The sequence below is a fragment of the Bufo bufo genome, chromosome 3 (assembly GCF_905171765.1).
Source record: "Bufo bufo chromosome 3, aBufBuf1.1, whole genome shotgun sequence".
NCBI classification, from domain to species: domain Eukaryota; kingdom Metazoa; phylum Chordata; class Amphibia; order Anura; family Bufonidae; genus Bufo; species Bufo bufo.
Window position 1 is genome coordinate 314,587,299 of NC_053391.1, and position 22,609 is coordinate 314,609,907.

General features: G+C 43.8%; 1 protein-coding gene across 3 annotated transcripts in view; it reads left to right on the plus strand.

Annotated features, from left to right (window-relative positions):
- Positions 1 to 22,609, plus strand: part of LOC120995232 (transcription elongation factor A protein 3-like) — a 101,151-nt gene that overhangs the window by 63,318 nt on the left and 15,224 nt on the right. For 2 of the 3 annotated variants that reach the window (XM_040424300.1, XM_040424299.1), the window contains exons 9-15: positions 9,656 to 9,727; positions 9,822 to 9,893; positions 9,987 to 10,064; positions 10,155 to 10,291; positions 15,274 to 15,330; positions 20,889 to 21,043; positions 21,902 to 22,048. In XM_040424300.1, coding sequence (XP_040280234.1) covers positions 9,656 to 9,727; positions 9,822 to 9,893; positions 9,987 to 10,064; positions 10,155 to 10,291; positions 15,274 to 15,330; positions 20,889 to 21,043; positions 21,902 to 22,048 — 718 coding nt within the window. The remainder of the gene's footprint in view (positions 1 to 9,655; positions 9,728 to 9,821; positions 9,894 to 9,986; positions 10,065 to 10,154; positions 10,292 to 15,273; positions 15,331 to 20,888; positions 21,044 to 21,901; positions 22,049 to 22,609) is intronic. The other variant, XM_040424301.1, reaches the window with a different exon arrangement.

Sequence of the window (22,609 nt, forward strand, 5' to 3'; positions counted from 1 at the left end):
AACTAACTGGCTAATAAGCAACTGAAACACTAGGAGTCAGAGCCCTGCTCGCAAGAGCTTACAATCTATGAGGAATTGGGGGTGACACATAAGGTAGTTGATTGTGATAAGTAGGATTTGAGCCATTATTGAACTGACAGGAGTGGTGCCGGCCGATCTGTTTCGGGTTTGGGACTACTAAAGGATCGAGTTCAGGCCAGAGGAGTTGGTGGGGAGGAGGTTTAGTCGGGGAATAGTCAGTTTAGGTAGCTTGATAAGCCTGCCTGAAAAGATGTGTTTTTAAGGCACGTTTGAAGGTGGAGAAGTTGTGAATTGACCTAGTATTCCGGGGCAGAGTATTCCAGAGAGTAGGTGCAGCTCGAGAAAAAAATCTTGAAGACGGGAGTGAGAGGTACAAATTATGGAGGTTATTAATCTTAAGTCGCTAACAGAACAGAAAGCACGAGTAGGATGGTAGATGGAGATGAGGGAGATGTATGGAGGTGCAGCACTGTGGAGAGCTTTGTGGGTGAGGGTGAGAAGTTTGAACTGTATTCTGTGGTGGATGGGCAATCAGTGAAGTGACTGGCACAGACTAGTAGCATCAGTGTAGCAGTTGGATGGATAGATAAGCCTGGCTGCAGCATTTAGGACAGACTGAAGGGGGGAGAGTTTAGTGAGAGGGAGACCGATGAGTAGTGCGTTGCAGTAGTCAAGACGAGAATGAATCAAGGCAACAACAAGAGTTTTTGGTGTTTCCACCGTAAGAAAAGGGCGGATTCTGGCGATATTCTTGAGGTGCAGACGACAAGAGCGTGTAAATGATTAAATATGGGGAACAAAGGAAAGATCAGAGTGAAATGTGGCCCCAAGACAGCAGGCATGTTGCACAGGAGTTATGATAGTGCTGCAGACCAAAATTGAAATATCAAGTTTAGGTGAGTTAGTAGATGGGGAAAGACAAGAAGTTCAGTTTTTGAGAGGTTCAGTTTTAGTTACAGAGAGGACATGATTTTACAGGCAGCTGCCAGACAATTACTGGTGTTTTGGAGTAAAGCAGGGGTGATGTCAGGGGATGAAGTGTATAGTTGGTGTATAGTCGTCAGCATAGAGATGGTATCGAAAGCCAAATCTACTGATAGTCTGTCCGATGGGGGCTGTATAGAGGGAGAAGAGTAGAGGACCTAGTACTGAGCCCTGAGGAACCCCGACATCAAGAGGAAGGGAGAAGAAGAAGAGCCAGCGAATGATACACTAAAGGAGCGACCAGAGAGATAGGAAGAGAACCAAGAGAGAGTAGTGTCCTTAAGGCCAATTGAGTGAAGCATGGTGAGGGGGAGTTTATGGTCTACGGTATCAAACGCTGCAGAGAGATCCAGCAGAATCAATAGCGAATAGTCACCATTTCTTTTTGCTGTTAGGAGATCGTTAGACACTTTAGTAAGGGCAGTTTCTGTAGAGTGAAGAGGGCAAAAGGCAGATTGTAAGGAGTCAAGAAGAGAGTTTGCAGAGAGTTTAGAGATGAAGGGGAGGTTAGAAACAGGTCTGTAGTTAGCAGCACAGGTCGGGTCAAGAGATGGTTTCTTTAGTAGTGGGGTGATAATAGAGTGTTTGAAAGAGGAGGGAAAGATACCAGAAGAGAGAGAGAGGTAAAAAATTCTGGTTTGGTGAGTGATGACAACCGGGAAGAGGGACTGGAGGAGGTGTGGTACAGGTTGTGGGTCGAGAAGAGAGAATCCTGGAGACTTCTTCCTCTGTTATAGGGTCAAAAGAGGAGAGAGAGCATGTGGAGGAATTGGGGGGGAGGATTGAAATTATTTGGGGACTGGGGGATTATTTCCTGCCGGATACTGCCAATCTTGTCTCTGAAGTAAGTGGCATGCATCAGCACAGGGGTCAGTGACAGGTTTTGGAACTTTAGGGCTCAGAAGGGAATAAAAAGTGTCAAAGAGTCGTTTTGGGTTATTTGAGAGTGAGGAGATGAGAGAGGTTAAGTACTTTTGTTTGGCAATGTTGAGAGCCGAATTATATGTTTTGAGCATAAATTTATAATGGAGGAAGTCTGCTGATATTCGCGATTTGCTCCATAAGCGTTCTGCACATCTGGAGCAGCGCTGGAGAAAACGTGTTTCAGGTGTGTGCCAGGGTTGTCATGTTCTGTGTCGAGAGGGACGGATTGATATTGGAGCAACTTCATCTAGGGTGATTTTGAGGGTCTGGTTGTAATGATTGGCAACCAAGTCTGGACAGGGGAGGGAAGTGATTGGGATAAGAGCTAATTGTAGGGTGTTAATAAGTTGCTGGCAGTTAATGGTATGTAGGTTTCTGTAAGTGTGAAAAGTAGGATTGCCATGAGAAAAGTGAGAGGTCTTTATGGTAAATGAAAGAAGATTGTGGCCAGAAAGTGGGAAGGATAAGTTACTAAAGTTTGAGACTGAGCAATGACGGAAGACGACTAGATCAAGTATATTGCCCTGTTCATGCGTGGCAGAGGAAGTAAGTTGTGAGAGGCCAAGAGAGGAGGTTAAAGAAAGAAAGTGAGTGGCTGATGGGGAGATATGATCATCAATGGGGATATTAAAATCACCCATAATAAGAGTTGGGGATTCAGAAGATAGGAAGTGAGGAAGCCAAGCTGCAAAGTGATCCAGAAATTGGTGGAGGGAGCCTGGGGGACGATAGACAACTGCAAATCTCAGGGGGAATGGATGGAAGAGTCTAATGGTGTGAACCTCAAAAGAGGGGAATGTGAGAGAGGGTACAGGGGGAGTGACCTGAAATGTGCACTGTGGAGAAAGTAGTATGCCTACTCCTCCACCGTGCCTGTCATCAGGTCTGGGGGTATGGGAGAAGTGAAGTCCACCATAGGATAGGGAAGCAGGGGAAGCAGTGTCAGACGGTTGAAGCCAGGTTTCTGTAAGGGCTAGCAAGTTCAGAGAGCGTGAGAGGAAGAAATCGTGGATTGTGGGTAGTTTATTACGGACCGACCGTGCGTTCCAGAGTGTGCAGTTAAAAGAGACTGGAGAGGATGTGCAGTTAACATTAATCAGATTTTTGGAGTTTCTGTGTGTGGCAGAGGAAAAGTTAGCAACAGAGGGAGGGCCAGGATTTGGTGAAATATCCCCTGCAGCTAGTAGCAGGAGAACAGAAAGAGACAGCAAGTGGTTGAAAGATTTACAGTATATTGGTGTTTTTTATGCTGCACTGTGGAGATGTAATGTATAAGGGGATATAAAGTGTATGGGAACTGAACAAAGGTGAGGGAAGGAGGGAGGGACTGATGTGGAGAGAAGGGACAGAGGGTGGAAGGTGTGGTTGAATTTGAAAGTAGACAGCCATAGTGATGAGAAAAGCAGCCAGAGCCTGAGTGAGACAATATCGTGGCATACCTGTGCTGTGTATAACTTTGTTTGGGTAGTACACATAGCATCTCCTTGTCTTGCCCTGTCTAACTGCCATGATTAACTGCTAAGCGCTTAGGCAAAATGGCGCTTTGGCAGAGATAATGCTTTTGGCTTGTGCTGACCCCCTGCGAGTGACTGTAGGTGACTGTGATATTCGTCTACTGCTGTGCACCTTTTGATCGATATATCAGGATACTTGGCTCCTGTACAACAGTATCATCCGATCTTTACGTAGTGGACACGCAAGTAGCCGATTGGTTTATTTTTAATAGTTCTCCCCCTCATAGGGAGACTATACTAGATTAATGAGCTATTATTGATATCTGTTATATCCATTCCTTTGACATCTACCATTTCCAGTCTTGTTCTCTAAGCTTGAAAATCCTACTGGTTTGTTTAAAGTGTTTTTAGATCTAAGTATTGACCTGATCCTGGTTTACCCAACGGGTCCCCTGATGAGCCCAAGTATGTATGGGAGAAACGCGTCAGATTTTTTTGCTATAATATCAATTTTACAGCTACCTATAATCAGGATTGGTTTACAATAGTGATATACAAACCTGGACTCTTATTTACTTTATTACTTTATTATTTTCTGTGCATATTTTAGTTTTTTTATTTTGAGAGTATTTTGTGCTACTCATCATGGTAGTAATGATCTTTCAGTCAGCACATATTAGCTGGTAGCCTTATCCCCTACTCAGGGCCATCCTAGGGCGCTCAGGAGGTTCCTGATACGGGATCGCCCCTATCGGGGTGGCCATTCCGTTTTTAGGCAGGGCACTACAGATTTAGGGCCAGTTTGAGGACCAGAGCCCATAGTATAATACGTTTGGCCCGCACCTGCCTATCCGTGTCCCTAAGTGCAGAGGATTGACTCATTTCATAAATTCATTGTTTTTCTTTATGTTATCATTTGGATTATTATTATAATTTTTTTTAATGATGTAAAATAAAGGCTACACTTTAGGGGTGGCAGTCTGTGACTGCTGAAAGACAAGAGAAAAAAATCAGTATTGTACTCACTTGTTGCCAGGGGAGCACTGAGAAATCTTGCTTAGGGGGGTCCGAGGTCAGAAAACAGCCACGCCCATTGTTATAAGCCCCTCCTACATATAATAGGCCACTCCCAACAAACACCATACAGCTGAAATTATATTGTTGAGGATGAAGGTAAGAGTCTCACCCTCATCCTATATAGATGCACTGTACTCAATAGTCCGGGCCCCGACATAAAGCTCCTGTACTCAAACTCTTCTTCTTCCATCCCTGTGACTGGAATCAGCACCAAATTCTGTTTCACACACTGCCCCCCACGTAGCTCCGTGGCAGGAGCTATTGCAGTTTCACTTACTCCCTCCTAGTCCTGAAGGTGCCAAAATAGGAATGGAGGAGGAGCTGCACGATATTTAAGGTGTGTAGGTCCAGGTGGAGGAGCCCGGCTCTACACATCACACGGAGAGGGGAGGGCCTGCCCTGGCTGCACTGCCTGCTTCACATTATACAATAGACAACAGCAGGCTACGGCCTGGACGCTCCTCCCCTCTCCTCCCTCCCTGGACCCTGCTCGAGGCCTGTGGTTCCCCCCACCATCCGCCACACACCCATGGCCTGCTACCCCCCTTGGCCATCCTCACCAGGCCAAAGCCCCCTGCCCCATTTCCAGCCACCACCATGCTTATAGCTGTCCAGCTCTGAATCCTCCTTCTGCAAATGACAGGGGGAGAAGCCGGAGCATCTCCTCTCCTCCATAGTGCCATATACCTCATACTTCTAGTAATGTCACCTTTGATGTAGACGTTCTCTTTCCTCATCTTCTCCATTCAGACCAGACCGCCATGATGATTTTTCAGCCATCTCCCGTCTTTGCTGAGATTGACAAACAGACATTAGTTTCCAACTTTTTCATAATCTTCACATCTTCTGAACACCCTTTCCTGCCATCCCCAATACTGTGCTCCCCAAAACTATACTGCAGAAACTATCCCCCTGAAAATACTAGTACCACACAAATAGTGCCCCCTTCAACAATTATTGGCACACAGTGCTCTAAAACTGAGCCCAGTAAATAGTCCCGGACACTAAGAGTATAAGCATAATGCCCCCCAAAAATAATTGTGCTAAGCTGATACTGTGCCAGGGTGCCCACCAAAGTAACAGTGCTCCCCAAAATCCCATCAATAGAAATAATGCTCTGCCAGAGCATACTTAGTAGTAATAATGCCCCCATAGCGCCCATACTAGTAATCATGTTCTCCATAGCCCCCCAGTAGTAGTAAAGCTCACCATAATGCCCTCTAGTAGTAATAATTCTCCTTATAATATGAAAGTACAAGAAATACCCCCTCTTAGTGCCAGTAGTTGAGCTTATGTCCTCATAGTGCCCCCCATAATGTGCCAGTATAAAATGCCCCATCTTAGTGCCCCCAGCTCAAGCCTCCATTGTGCTCCTCTCCCCCTTCTCCATAGTGCCCCCCATAATATGCCAGTAAAAAAATGCCCCTTCTTAGTGCCCCCAGCAGATGCCCCTATAGTGCCCCCCATAATGTGCCAGTAAAAGATCCCCCTTCCTAGTGCAACCATATGCCCCCGTAATGTGTCAGTAAAAAATCCCCTTTCTTAGTGCCACCAGATGCCCCCATAGTTCTCCTCTCCCCCATAGTGCCCCCATAATGTGCCAATAAAAAATCCCCCTTCTAAGTGCCACCAGATGCCCCCAAAGTGCTCCTCTCCCTCATAAAGTGCCAGTAAAAATGTCCCTTTAGTGCCACCAGATGCACCCATAGTGCCCCCATAATGTGCCAGTAAAAATATGCCCCTTTAGTGCCACCAGATACGACCATAGTGGCCCCATAATGTGCTAGGAAAAAGATACCCCTTTAATGCCACCAGATGCCCCCATAGAGCTCCTCTCCAGCATATTGCCCTCCATAATGTGCCTATAAATAATGCCCCTATAGTGCCACCAGATGCCTCACAGTGCTGCTCTCCCCCATAGTGCCTCCCATAATGTGCTAGTAAATAATGACCCTATAGTGCCACCAGATGCCCCATCGTGCCACTCTCCCCTATAGTGCCTCCCATAATGTGCCATAAAAAAATGCCCCTTATTGCCACCAGACGCCATAGTGCCACCCATAATGTGCCAGTAAAAAAAAATGCCCCTTTAGAACCACCAGATACCCCAATAGTGCTCCTCTCCCCCATAGTGTCTCCCATAATGTGCCCGTAAATAATGCCCCTATACTGCCACCAGATGCCCCATAGTGCCGCCCTCCCCTATAGTGCCTCCCATAATGTGCCAGTAAAAAATGCCCCCTTAGTGCCACCAGATGCCATAGTGCCCCCTATAATGTGCCAGTAAAAAATGCCCCTTTAGTCCCACCAGATGCCATAGTGCCCCCTATAATGTGCCAGTAAAAAAAATGCCTCTTTAGAGCCACCAGATGCCCCCATAGTGCCCCAAATAATGACCCTATAGTGCTGCTCTCCCCTATAGTGCCTCCCATAATGTTCCAGTAAAAAATGCCCCCTTAGTGCCACCAGATGCCATAGTGCTCCTACAATGTCCCAGTAAAAAAATGCCCCTTTAGAGCCACCAGATGACCCTATAGTGCCACCAGATGCCCCATAGTGCCGCTCTCCCCTATAGTGCCTCCTATAATGCACCAGTAAAAAATGCCCCCTTAGTGCCACCAGATGCCATAGTGTCCCCATAATGTCCCAGTAAAAAAAATGCCCTTTTAGAGCCACCAGATGCCCCGATAGTGTTCCTCTCCCCCATAGTGCCCCCCATAATGTGCCAGTAAGAAATTCCCAGATGCCCCCATAGTGCCCCCCATAATGTGCCAGTAAGAAATGCCCCCATAGTGCCCCCCCATAATGTGCCAGTATGAAATTCCCCTTTAGTGCCACCGGGTGCCCCTATAATGTGCCAGTAAAAAATGCCCCTAGATGCCCCCATGGTTCTTCTTTCCAATATTGTGCAATCTATAAAAAAAAAATAAAAAAAATACTGTATGCGGCTGTCAGCGATGTGATGCAGGCCTCTTTTGGCCTGTGTCCTGAGGACGGCGATACAGATGAATATAGAGATGAGCGATTTCATCTCCTACTGCCTCAGCCCCACCACTGCCGCCTATGGTGATCGGCAGTGCGGCCCTGAGTGATAAAAAAAATTAATGGCTCTAGGGGGGGTCCAGACCCATTGGACCCCCCCTGTTGGTGCGCCCCTGCTTGTTGCAACAAGGAAGTCTAGAATGGCATTTTGAATTGCAATACATATTACAGGCAATGTATGAAATGCAGGTGTTGTATAAAATGCCTAGGTATTATTTCAGTCATTTACACACTTTTCCTAGGCATTGTATATAATGCCTAGGCAAGATATAGAATGACAAGTACTCTTTAGGCAAAGTATGAAATATTAACAAGTAGTAAATGTTAAGAAGCCTTTATTAATGTGAAGACATGTAATAAAGAAATGCAAAATAAACTACATTTGTTATAAAATAGCGGAAGAACAGAACTTTCTAAGGCTACTTTCACACTTGCAGCAGTGTGATCCGGCGGGCAGTTCCGTCGTCGGAACTGCCCGCCGGATCCGCCGATCTGCCGCTGACTGAAAGCATTTGTGAGACGGATCCGGATGCGGATCCGTCTCACAAATGCATTGCAAGGACGGATCCGTCTCTCCGCTTGTCATGCGGACAGACGGATCCGTCTTGTACATTTTTCCCGGTATGCGCATGCACAGGCCGGAAGGACGGATCCGGCATTCCGGTATTCTGAATGCCGGATCCAGCGCTAATACATTCCTATGGGAAAAAATGCTGGATCCGGCATTCAGGCAAGTCTTCAGTTTTTTTCGCCGAAGAGAAAACCGTAGCATGCTGCAGTTTTCTTTTTTGCCTGATCAGTCAAAACGACTGAACTGAAGACATCCTGATGCATCCTGAACGGATTACTCTCCATTCAGAATGCATGGGGATAAAACTGATCAGTTCTTTTCCGGTATAGAGCCCCTGTGACGGAACTCTATGGCCTCTTTCACACTTGCGTTGTCCGGATCCGGCGTGTACTCCACTTGCCGGAATTACACTCCGGATCCGGAAAAACGCAAGTGTACTGAAAGCATTTGAAGACGGAACCGTCTTCCAAATGCTTTCAGTGTTACTATGGCACCCAGGACGCTATTAAAGTCCTGGTTGCCATAGTAGGAGCGGGGAGCGGGGGAGCGGTATACTTACAGTCCGTGCGGCTCCCGGGGCGCTCCAGAATGACGTCAGAGCGCCCCATGCGCATGGATGACGTGATCCATGCGATCACGTGATCCATGCGCTTGGGGCGCCCTGACGTCACTCTGGAGCGCCCGGGGAGCCGCACGGACGGTAAGTACACTGCTCCCCCGCTCCCCGCTACACTTACCATGGCTGTCAGGACTTTAGCGTCCCGGCAGCCATGGTAACCACTCTGAAAAAGCTAAATGTCGGCTCCGGCAATGCGCCGAAACGACGTTTAGCTTAAGGCCGGATCCGGATCAATGCCTTCCAATGGGCATTAATTCCGGATCCGGCCTTGCGGCAAGTGTTCCGGATTTTTGGCCGGAGCAAAAAGCGCAGCATGCTGCGGTATTTTCTCCGGCCAACAAACGTTCCGTACCGGAACTGAAGACATCCTGATGCATCCTGAACGGATTACTCTCCATTCAGAATGCATTAGGATAATCCTGATCAGGATTCTTCCGGCATAGAGCCCCGACGACGGAACTCTATGCCGGAAGACAATAACGCAGGTGTGAAAGAGCCCTATGCCGGAAATGAAAAACGCTAGTGTGAAAGTACCCTTACTGAAAAACAAGAGAACAGGACCAGTATCAGTACCGTTGCAACAAGGAAGGCTAGAATGCTCAATTTGAATAGCACTTTATTGTCTTTCTCAAACAAGAGCTTCACTGTATGTGGGTGAATTTTATGTCACTGGGTAATTTTATGGTGTGATCGATGTGCGACGAATTCTGGAAGGGAGTATATTATACTTTGCCGGGTTGTCTTCAGGCATTATATAGAATGCCTAGTAACTGTGTGAAATATTAAGTGTTTCATGCTTTGCCTGAATACTTTAGGCATACTGTAGAATGCCTGATTTCATACATTGCCTGTAATATACAGTTACACAGGGTCACTACACATGGCAGAGACTTGGCATAAGGATAGGTCAATAAAGTATACAATTCATAGTGATCAATACTGAATTCTATATGTCTTCACCAGGCGACTCTCTTTAAACACTTCACTGCCATCATCATCTGGTTCTAAAGCTGTCAGTAGCAACAAAGAGGAAAGGTAAAGCTGTTATGCTGTTATACATAGTTTTAAGGTCTGACTCTATTCAGCCTCATTAATAATCTAACCATATTCTACATCCTAATTTTTCCAGGAGAAATTCCATGTCTTCACCAACTTCGTCAGGTCGTAATGGATCCAGCACTCCTTCTACAAACAGCAAAGAGTAAAGTTGTTATTCTATCATACATATTTTTTTAAGGTTTTTCTGTATTCAGTAACAGTAATCTAGCCATATTCTACATCCTCATTTTTCCAGGAGACATTCCATGTCTTCTCCAACTTCGTCAGGTCGCAATGGATCTAGCAAGCCTTCTACAAACAACAAAGAGGAAAGGTGACAAGCACTTTAAAGTACAGTAGCAATAAAATGTTCACTTAACTCTATGTATTATTCCTTTACAGTAATGCTGTGGTATTCTCCTAGACCCAGTGCTCCATTGTCATGTTCCCCCACTTGTAGTAGTCCTCCTTCATCTGCTCTTCTATCAACCTGTTATGTGACAGGTGATTCTGTGAGAGACAAGTGTGTAGAGATGATAGCATCTGCCCTGAAAACTGATGGTAAGATTTAAATTTAGCTTTCCATATCTTTTGCATTGATAAGTACCCTTCTTGTAGTTTGAAAAAATGGACATAACTAGTACAAGAACTGCTAAAAATAATTAAAGGAGTTGTATGCAGTGTTCCCTGTAAGATGCATGGTTGCATAGCTTCCTTAATGCCCCCTTAGGGCCTCTGCAGGCCGCTCACCACCGCAGCCCCGGACTTTATATACAGTGGGATGCGAAAGTTTGGGCAACCTTGTTAATCGTCATGATTTTTCTGTATAAATCGTTGGTTGTTACGATAAAAAATGTCAGTTAAATATATCATATAGGAGACACACACGGTGATATTTGAGAAGTGAAATGAAGTTTATTGGATTTACAGAAAGTGTGCTATAATTGTTTAAACAAAATTAGGCAGGTACATAATTTTGGGCACCACAAAAAAGAAATGAAATCAATATTTAGTAGATCCTCCTTTTGCAGAAATTACAGCCTCTAAACGCTTCCTGTAGGTTCCAATGTGAGTCTGGATTCTGGTTGAAGGTATTTTGGACCATTCCTCTTTACAAAACATCTTTAGTTCATTCAGGTTTGATGGCTTCCGAGCATGGACAGCTCTCTTTAAGTCACACCACAGATTTTCAATTATATTCAGGTCTGGGGACTGAGATGGCCATTCCAGAACGTTGTACTTGTTCCTCTGCATAAATGCCTTAGTGGATTTTGAGCAGTGTTTAGGGTCGTTGTCTTGTTGAAAGATCCAGCCCCGGCGCAGCTTCAGCTTTGTCACTGATTCCTGGACATTGGTCTCCAGAATCTGCTGATACTGAGTGGAATCCATGCGTCCCTCAACTTTGACAAGATTCCCAGTCCCTGCACTGGCCACACAGCCCCACAGCATGTTGGAACCACCACCATATTTTACTGTAGGTAGCAGGTGTTTTTCTTGGAATGCGGTGTTCTTTTTCCTCCATGCATAACGCCCCTTTTTATGGCCAAATAACTCAATTTTAGTTTCATCAGTCCACAGCACCTTATTCCAAAATTAAGCTGGCTTGTCCAAATGTGCTTTAGCCCACCTCAAGCGGCACTTTTTGTGCTGTGGGCGGAGAAAAGGCTTCCTCTGCATCACTCTCGCATACATCATCTCCTTGTGTAAAGTGCGCCGAATGGTTGAACGATGCACAGTGACTCCATCTGCAGCAAGATGATGTTGTAGGTCTTTGGTGCTGGTCTGTGGGTTGACTCTGACTGTTCTCACCATTCGTCGCTTCTGTCTATCCGAGATTTTTCTTCGTCTGCCACTTCGAGCCTTAACTTGAACTGAGCCTGTGGTCTTCCATTTCCTCAATATGTTCCTAACTGTGGAAACAGACAGCTGAAATCTCTGAGACAGCTTTCTAAACCATGTAAACCATGATGGTGAACAATCTTTGTCTTCAGGTCATTTGAGAGTTGTTTTGAGACCCCCATGTTGCTACTCTTCAGAGAAAATTAAAAGAGGAGGGAAACTTACAATTGACCCCCTTAAATACTCTTTCTCATAATTGGATTCACCTGTGTATGTAGGTCAGGGGTCACTGAGCTTACCAAGCCAATTTGAGTTCCAATAATTAGTTCTAAAGGTTTTGGAATCAATAAAATGACAACAGTGCCCAAATTTATGCACCTGCCTAATTTTGTTTAAACAATTATAGCACACTTTCTGTAAATCCAATAAACTTCATTTCACTTCTCAAATATCACTGTGTGTGTCTCCTACATGATATATTTAACTGACATTTTTTATCGTAACAACCAACGATTTATACAGGAAAATCATGACAATTAACAAGGTTGCCCAAACTTTCGTATCCCACTGTAACAGTGTGTGCCTGTTCTGAATTCTAGGGTTGACCACCCTGGCAATGTACACAGTTTTCACTGTGTGTATTGCCATGGTCGGTGGCCCTAGAAGTCAGAACAAGCACAAGCCATAGTGCCCGCAAAAGACTTAACTCGATAACGTGAGGATGTACTTACTGTATAGGGGTTATACTGTATATTGTACAGCATGGCATATGGATTATAAAGGATACTGTATAGCATTATGTAGGGGTTATACTGTATGCTCTTTGATGTGACAAGTATCTTAGGTTTTCATATCGCCTACCGAGCTTTGCCCGACTCTAAGCCAATCCCCGCTCAACTGCTGGCAAGGCTTAGAGGGGACACTGGTTGTCTGGTATAGAAAACCACTTCCATGTACCCTATGTAGGAAGGCGCAAGGGTCCGTCATTTACGGAAGGTATGTGTCACTGAGGTTCCTGGCCTCGGTGAGGTAAGAGCCGGTAGTTTCGAGTGTCAGCGGCAGCTAGTGCTGACTGAACCTGTTTGCTGTTAGTATGGCTGTAAAGCCGATCCGGGCCAGCTCTTACTGGGAGCAGCCAAAGTGCTGGGTGGGTGGCTTCTCCCCACGTTCCAGGCCGGGTCTTTATTGGCCTATATTAAACCCGGCCAGCAGTCTCAGCTGGGTGTGGTTTTCTCCTCTCTGACAGTGGAGTCCTGTCAGTCTCTGTGTGTTTGTGAACTGAGAACTTTCCTGGGAGTAAAAGAAGCCACATCTCACTGAGAGACGCTTGCTGGGAAACAGGCCCTAAAGCCTGCTGTGAACTGCGGGTGGAAAAACTGCTGATCAGGTGAAGGCTTTTGTTCTGTGAACTTTTTATGGTGTGAACAAACACCAAGACTGCAAACCGTTACTTTTTGTTTTTCCTTATGTGTGAATAAAACACTGAACTGTTTAAGTTGAAGACTTTGTGGTTGCCTCTGTACTGTGTCCGCTAGCCTGAGCAAATCCCCACACCTATTAGAAACAATTAGGTTATTGGGTGGGGGCTGTTTGGACCTTTGTCTTTTAGCTACAGTAAAGAATCGTTGCAAACAGTGTCTTTCACTCTGAAGTACTTGATGTGCTTCATTTCTCCTGTGGTGGAGCTGACAGAGAATTCTACAGTGGCTGTCGGTCTCCCCCACATATTACAGCCATGGACATGCTGTGATCAGTTGATTAATGTACTAACAAAAAAGGATGTTCAAAACAGACACCTCATTTAATAAGCTCCTCCTTTTATGTTATAAAGTTAATGGAATAAATTTGTTTGGCAACTTGATGGCTGCCCAATCATACACTCAGTTTGTATATGAATAAGCCAGAAAACCTATGTGTCCTATGCTATTTGGCTTCAAAGATGTTAGCAACAGATCCTGTAAGTTATAAAGAGGAACTTCCATGGATCAGACTTGTTTTCTCAGAACATCCCACAGATGCTTGAATGGATTAAGATCTGGAAAATATGGGGGCCAAGTCAACACCTTGTACCCTTTGTGATGTTTCTCAAGCCGTTCCTGAAACTATACTGCACACTGTGGGGAATTATACTGTATACTGCATGCTGAATGGTGTTATACTAAATACTGCATACTGTGGGTTACCACAGCATACTGTGGAACGTAATACTATATGTTTAAATACTGTGAGGTTATAGTATATGCTGTATACTGTGGAGTGTTACACTATATACTGTGGGGTGGTATACTATATACTGTACTAGAGATGAGCGGATTTTTCAAAAGTTTGATTTGGCTGATTCGCCGAATTGTACAAAAAAATTTGCTTCATTTTTTGTAAGTAGTGGGTGGAATGACAGGGAGCTGCGCCCCCCATCATTGTACCCCTCAGATGCCACATTCATACATGATCGCGGCATCTGAGTGTAAAAACAGTGTGAAATTAACATAATTTTTTTTATCAAACTTACCACGTTCATTTGCTCACGACGGGCTGGCCGCCACCATCTTGCTTGAAGATCTGGCACGAAATCTCACACGGCGAGAGATTACGTCATCACGCCGGCCGACGTGGTGACGTCATACGTCAACACGCATGGCATTTCGGCCGAGATCTTCAATCAAGATGGCGGCTGGCGGCCAATCGCCAGCAAATGGAGGAAGTAAGAATAAATTTTTTCGTTTTTTTATACTATTTCAGGTAAAATCGATTCGCTTACATGAATGAAGAGGAAATTCGGTTTCGAGGCGAATCGAATTTATCCTGAAATTCGGATCTAATTCTACTTCGCTCATCTCTATACTGTACATTTACGGTAATATTTATCAGAAAAAAAAATATATGGGATGGGAGGTGAAAGGGGATATGGGCTGGGCAAATGGAGAGAGGAGGCCCAAGATGGTTAAATAGTCACGGGCCTATGATACACCCCTGTCCATGACCCTGTTGCCAATTTACTGATTTTCCTTCCTTGGACCAGTTTTGGTAGGTACTGGACACTCCATACTGGTAATACTAAGACCTTCAGCTGGCAATGCTCATAGTCAGTTGTCTACTGTACAATAGAATAGCGAAAATGTAGGCAGCAATGCAAAAAATGTAGAAGACGGGTGCCAGCGGCTGTAGAAGCAATCCCAGTTCTTGGAAATATAGTGCAAAGATTCCACGGCACTCCAACAAGTAAAAGGTATTCTGTGTTTATTCACCAAACAGCAACGCTTCGTTGTCTACTGTAGCTATGACAATTTGCCCCTTATGATTGTCTATTTTTCCTGCTTCCAATACTTTCTACTACTCTGACATTGTAATAGGATAATCTATGGAAGATTTGCTTTGAAGCCAACATAGAAGAGACCTCTGTTGCTCTAGAATAGATGAAATGTAAACCAATGTTTGTTTTTGAACATGGCTACATCTTCAAGATGATAATAGTGTTTTCTTCATTGGTAGGCGGATATTTAGCAACTTTACAATAGAGATATCACAGCGACTTCAGAAAGATCCCTATAATCTGTCTTTGAGTCAATGCACATTGTATCAGACAACTTAAAATCAGAATGAATACAAAGATATTTCAAAAGCTTTACTGACAATAAGACAGTTGAGATACTATGAAAAATGCATGTATTGTATATTGTTAATATTCTGTCACTTTATTTTTTTAGACGACTATAAAACTTTTGATGAAAACTGTGAGAAAATTGCATGGGAAATAGAAGAATATATCCTTTGTATGTGATCATAACTACAGCCATTTATGATCTAAGGGGGTCATTTATCATCTGTGGTGGTTTGGGTGTCAGTTTTAAGTGAGGTTGCATCAAATTTATGAAATGATGCACAGTAATAATATATTTGGCGCAAGTGCAATGCGGTGTATGCCTAAGGGAGGTTTCACATCAGCGTTACGAGTTCCGTTATTGTTTTCTGTTATAACATGGTTATAACGGAATTTGTAAGATGGAATTCAAAACAGAAACCTTTACAGGCATTCCGTTTTGATCCGTCATAATAGAGGTCTATGGGCAAGCAGAACGGATCCGCCTGGTTTCCGTTATCCAGGACGGATAGAAAAAAAGAACTAGAAGGTTCAGAATCTGCATGATCGAGCATTAGAGTCAGTCAGGAAGGTATTTGCTGTTTCAGGCTCATAGAGACTTCACTACAGTGAGAGGCACATTGCTAATAGACCCATGTTCCTGGCCAGCCATATAGAGACAAATACAGACATGCCTTATTGCCAGCCTTAGATTCTGCGGAGAGAGACTTTGAAAAGATAGAAAGGAGAAATACTACCTCCATCTTTGCATATATCTATACACTGCTATCACTGAAGATTTGCATTGTGAACTGTTTGGAACTGTGTTTGGATACTGTTGGATGTACTACAAGTCCCATTCTACACTAGTAAAGAGAGACTTGTATATTTTCTATAACTGGCTTGATTACTGACTCCAGCACCATTTGTTAGCCACAGCCCCTACATCTCCTGCCTTGCACCCGTACCAGACCCAAAACACCAAGGGCACCCAAATTACAATGAGTGTTATAGTTCTAGTTCCTGATTCACAGGGGGTGAAGGTAGTGGGACCCCCACTGATCTGATATTGATGATAAATCCTAAGGATTGGTCATCGATACCTTAATCCTGGAAACCCCATCACCGGGAATCCCCTGTCACCGGGATTTTGTGTATCGAGCTGAGGACATGGGTTTCTAGATGGCCGCTACCACATCTGCAATACCCAGTCCCCATAGCTCTGTGTGCTTTTATTGTGTAAAAAAAACGATTTGATACATATGCAAATTACCCTGAGATGAGTCCTGTCCCTGACTCATCTCACATACAGGACACATCTCGGTAATTTGCATATGTATCAAATTGGTTTTTTTACACAATAAAAGCACACAGAGAGCTATGGGGCCTGGGTATTGCGGATGTGCTAGCGGCCATCTAGCAACCCATGTCCTCAGCTCTATACACAAAATCCCGGTGACAGGTTCCCTTTAAAGCAATGGACACCTTTTGGAGCCTTTTTTTATTACTGATATACATGTATTTTGGGCTATAAAGCACTTTCGTAATAGGTTTTTAAGTAAAATTGTTGCACCGTTTATCTTCTGAAGCTAAAATGTTTTATACTATATAGCCAGCTGCAGAAAGATGTTGCTTGACAAAATCATAAGACTGCCTGTCTGACCACATTTTCTGCAGCCACTCTCTTACCTTTCCTGAATGATCTTCTAAGATCTAATTTATTCATAAAAAAAAGCATAAAGAATTCACTCCATGCTTCCTTCATAGCTCAAAATAAAGCAAACCAATTCGATGCTAATATAAAATATTATGACATCTTTTTCTAATAATGTAGACTCACCACAATAAAAAGCTATGGAAAGTACAGCAAGATACCACAAACTTTGTCGTAAGGAAACTGTTGGAAATATTTTCCTTCCAGTTGGCGAGTGTCCCTAATAAAATTAACAGAAGTGCTTAGATACTAGTTTAACTAAACCTCCACTCATTGGAAAAGTAAAAATGTGAGGAACCTTGAGGTCCATAAGACTACTTTATTTTCTGAAAAAGGCATGTCAAGGAAAAGTAAGCTGTAGATTAATTAACTTGAGCAGACACTTTCTCTCTGACATTAAAAATTGTCTGCCCTTGATTAATATTAAATATGCAAGTACTGTAGAAGGAAAATAATGCTTAAGAAAATGTTCTCATGGAGATGTACAATGTGAATATAATTGCATAAAAGCTTGTTCCTATAATTTCTTTTAAAAGTTATTAGTACTAGCGACATCTTTGCTGAATGCTCTAGAAAACTCTTTCCTTCCAGGATGACCAATTTCAGCAGAGTCGTGAATAATTTTTATTAAAAATAGAATAGAAATGAACATTCAGTGTTCTTAGCTTATGCCTCATCTGTATCAGTCCTTGTACATTATAAAGGATTATCGATTCATAAACATAATTTACCTCATCACAGCAATAGATGTCTCATTGACATCAATGTACACATGACTCTCTGACTCTTGACTTATAAACTGCCAGCAAAATGAGTGGTTAAGTCGGTCCTTTCCTCTTCAATGATTGCAGATGCAGCCATTCTTAATCAGTCTCTTTGAGCCAGTGTAGTGCGTTATCTCTTCATGAAAGATAACAAAAGCCATTGAAAAGCCTTTGAAAGAGTTTATTTAATGCACCATAGTTCTTAAGAAAGTGCATCGAGAGACAAAATAAGAATGTATGCATCTGTAAATTAGAATAAACTTAACAGGGGCAGGCATTATTTAAAGGCACCTTTGGGGCAATTTTTTTTATTGCATTTTACTCATTGTGAGCTAAAAATATTTTTTTTCAATTGGTCTTTATTAATAATAGTGAGCCCCTTTCTCTGTATAGCCTTGAGATTCTCTAGTAGCATGTTCTGTATTTTTTTTGTGTTTCATCAGGCAGCTCAGCTGAATGCTCCTTAGGCTACTTTCACACTCGCGTTTTGGCTTTCCGTTTGTGAGATCCGTCATGGGCTCTCACAAGTGGTCCAATATGGATCAGTTTTGCCGTATTGCATTCTGAATAAAAAAAGGATCCCCTCAGAATGCATCAGTTTACCTCCGATCAGTCTCCATTCCGCTCTGGAGGCAGACACCAAAACACTGCCTGCAGTGTTTTGCTGTCCGCTTGGCGAAACTGAGCCAAACGGATCCGTTTTCTCTGACACAATCTGGCACAATAGAAAACTGATCCGTCTCCCATTGACTTTCAGTGGAGTTCATGACGGATCTGTCTTGGCTATGTTACAGATAATACAAATGGATCCATTCATGACCGATGCATGTGGTTGTATTATTTTAACGGATCCTTAGTCATGGACGGATCCGTTCAGATAATACAACCATCTGCATCCGTTCAGAACGGATCCATTTGTATTATCTTTAACATAGCCAAGACGGATCCGCCTTGAACACCATTGAAAGTCAATAGAGGACAGATCTGTTTTCTATTGTGCCAGATTGTGTCCGTGAAAACTGATCTCTCCCCATTGACTTACATTGTGTGCCAGGACGGATCCGTTTGGGTCTGTTTCACCAGACGGACACCAAAACCCTGCAAGCAGCATTTTGGTGTCTGTCTCCAAAGCGGAATGGAGGCTGAACTGATGCAAACTGATGCATACTGAGCTGATCCTTTTCCATTCAGAATGCATTAGAATGCAAACTGATCCATTTTGGAACACTTGTGAGAGCCCTGAACGGATCTCACAAACGGAAAGCCAAAACGCGAATGTGAAAGTAGACTTACTTCTGATCGCTGACCTCCTAAACACTCATTATAGCTCAAGCCTTATGTTACTGATAAGAATGTGGCTTCATAAGGGTTTATGACCTTTTAGTAATTTAAGGTTGATCTGCACAAAGTGAAAGAATTATTCGCACAGCTAGACAAACAGTTAATCCTTTGAGACAGACTGGCTAAATATTTTTAATAAAGACCAGCTGAAAAATTATTTTTAACCCAAAATTCGGATAATGCAATCCTTTAAAAAAAAAAAATGCCCCCAAAGGTGTACATAGCCTTTAAATGGGTTGTCCGAGTTATGCAAAAAAAATAAAAAATATATAAATCTGATGGTCAGCAATATATAGATAAGGTAAGCAAGTTTAAGGCAAAAAAAGATATATTTCATATTTATAATTCACATAAGATCTTTCTCCTGCCTGTTCTTGTGCAATGCTCTGCAGACACTTATTCACAGCCAGGAGAAGAGTAAGGCCTCTTTCACACTTGCGTTGTCCGGATCCGGCGTGTACTCCACTTGCCAGAATTACACGCCGGATCCGGAAAAACGCAAGTGTACTGAAAGCATTTGAAGACGGAGCCGTCTTCAAAATGCGTTCAGTGTTACTATGGCAGCCAGGACGCTATTAAAGTCCTGGTTGCCATAGTAGGAGCGGGGAGCGGTATACTTACAGTCCGTGCGGCTCCCGGGGCGCTCCAGAATGACGTCAGAGCGCCCCATGTGCATGGATGACGTGATCCATGTGATCACGTCACCCATGCGCGTGGGGCGCCCTGACGTCACTCTGGAGCGCCCCGGGAGCCACACGGACGGTAAGTATGCTGCTCCCCTGCTCCCCGCTACACTTTACCATGGCTGCCAGGACTTTAGCGTCCCGGCAGCCATGGTAACCATTCAGAAAAAGCTAAACGTCGGATCCGGTAATGCGCAGAAACGACGTTTAGCTTAAGGCCGGATCCGGATCAATGCCTTTCAATGGGCATTAATTCCGGATCCGGCCTTGCGGCAAGTCTTCAGGATTTTTGGCCGGAGCAAAAAGCGCAGCATGCTGCGGTATTTTCTCCGGCCAAAAAACGTTCCGTTCCGGAACTGAAGATATCCTGATGCATCCTGAACGGATTTCTCTCTATTCAGAATGCATTAGGATAAAACTGATCAGGATTCTTCCGGCATAGAGCCCCGACGACGGAACTCTATGCCGGAAGAAAAGAACGCAGGTGTGAAAGAGCCCTAAGGAGGAGAGAACTTTCATGGTCTTTGTCAGCTCTGTGTTTACAAGGTGAGGAGGGAGGGAAAACCCAGTGCACAGCATTTGTCTCATCAGTGCCTGGAGGAAATCCTGCAGCTGCTCAGTACCTGGAGCAGGAGCTCCAGCCCTGAGTCTGTGCTGCTGATGGTAGAATGGGTTAAACTTTGCGGAAGAATCCAGTGGGAGTGGAGACACAGGGCAGACAGCTCAGCCAACAGATTGTGCAGTACAGGGGGTGTGGCTTGTTGCTCCAACCAGCATAGCCTTCACAGTGACATTCCATGCACAGAGGCAGACCTGCTCCCTCAGGCTTGTACACAGTACGTCATCAGAGCAGGGAAAGAAGCTGACATCACAGGTCATGTGACCCTCAGCTAACCAGGAGAACAGGGCCACTGTAGATGAAATAAGTGAATTGTAAACCCTTTACAAAAATAAAATAATAATAATAATAATTTGGACAACCCCTTTAAGTAACCCCTTTTTTTCTCTGCTGCAAATCCACTGTTTCCAGGTCCCATATACATTCACATAAATTGACTACCAGCTTCTCAGACTGCCTTGTTACTGAAATAAACATAAATAACATAAATGAGATGATACAACACTAGTTTAGGCAGTACTGTCTGTAAATAATATAGCCTGTTGCATTACAAAATTTTGTATTTGCTGGTGTGTTTTCTTTTGTACTATACTGGTCTGCTCTGGTCCTTAACAATCCCACGCATATACAAAGAAATGAAAGCCACAGATATGAAGTACAGAAACAGGATCAGGAGTAGAATTAGTAACCTGAAGGATCCAAAGAATCCCAATCTTAGACGTAACGTACTGAGTGGAATGGTATCTCCACAGAACATGGCAACAATGACAGCTGAGGTGATCACATCAAATTAATCATGTCAAAAAATGCATATGTACATAGCTATAGCACACTTTACCTCACCAACCAGTGTGACTTTATGCTAAACCTGGCGGTTCCCTGGTATTCACCCTTTAACCCTTTTTCAGGGATCTGGACTTCACCGCAGGGAATCAACCAGACTGCTACCTCCTGAGTAGTCCTGGTGTAGTTCTGAGTAGTCCTGGTGTAGTCTTGCTGACCCACAGGGGTCAGAGACATTGGTGCGAAGCACCAAAGACTTAGGTAAAAAGGGTAGTCTGAACAGAGTTGAAAGTTAGGGCATGTTGAGTACAAGCGTAATTCAGGTCACAGTTCCAAGGTTGGGGCAGACACCAACAAGCAGAAACGGTAGACAGGCATGGTATGGCACACAGATATTCATACAAGAGATCACCTTCGCTGGCTCCTAGCTACTAGAAAATTCCAAAGCTCAGGCCAGGAGGTGGATCCACAGCTAAATAGGAGGAAGGGATTAACTCTCGAAGTGTTGAAGGAAAGTTCACAGATCACTAGTCCCGATTCATGGGGAAAAAAGAGCCACGCCTGCACTTGTCCAGAACAGCAAGACAGCGGCGGACAGGGACTGTCGGCGTGACATACACGTTACATACCTTCAACAATAAATAATAGCATTAAAATCGATTTTGGAACTAGAGGTTAAAAGCTATAAGGGAGTTTTGATCTGTCAGGATCCATGACACAACGGATCCATTCTGTCATACACCTGTAATAACAGAAGTTGTGACATTTTTGTGAACTGAGACTAAGTCAAGTTGTCCACATTTTCTTCAAAACTGACCCCTGTAGCGTCTGACTCTGTTCTTATATGACAGGAAATGGCAAGCGATGAACTGAAGGAACTTAGGAACACACTGACAAAAGAAGCTATCAGAGAACATCAGATGGCAAAGACAGGAGGCACTCAGACAGACTTACTGCAATGTGACAAATGTAAGAAGAAGAACTGCACCTACAACCAGGCAAGTGGCTTGTATAACAAAGAAATATCTAATAATCACTAGAAAAATATTTCCTACAAATCCAATTTTCATTCATTATTATCCTGACTTATCTTTGAAAGCAATAAGTTTAAACACGTAAAATTGAAATAACTGAACAGTGTCTGCTTGTTGTATATTCATGCCCAGTCCCTCATCTTTTTCTTCTGATGACTCAACCTTCAGATAGACAGATAAAACCACATATTGCATACATACCAACAGTTCTGATCCAAGACCACTAAAATGGCTTAAAAAATGCCATAAACCCTAAAAATGCACAAATGCAACACACAAATGCCATGCAAAAACACTTTGGGGGACATTTTTTTAAAGGGGTTGTCCGGGTTGTACCTCCATTTTCCCCCCAGCAGCCCCCCTGGCTGACAGGAGCATCGGAGAAGTTCATGCTCCGATGCTCTCCTTTGCCCTGCGCTAAATCATGCAGGACAAAGGCATTTTGCTCTCCATGGGGCTGCCAGGAACCCCGGTGACATCACCGGCACTGATTGGCGCCCGCCCATCAGAGCAGGTGACGTCACC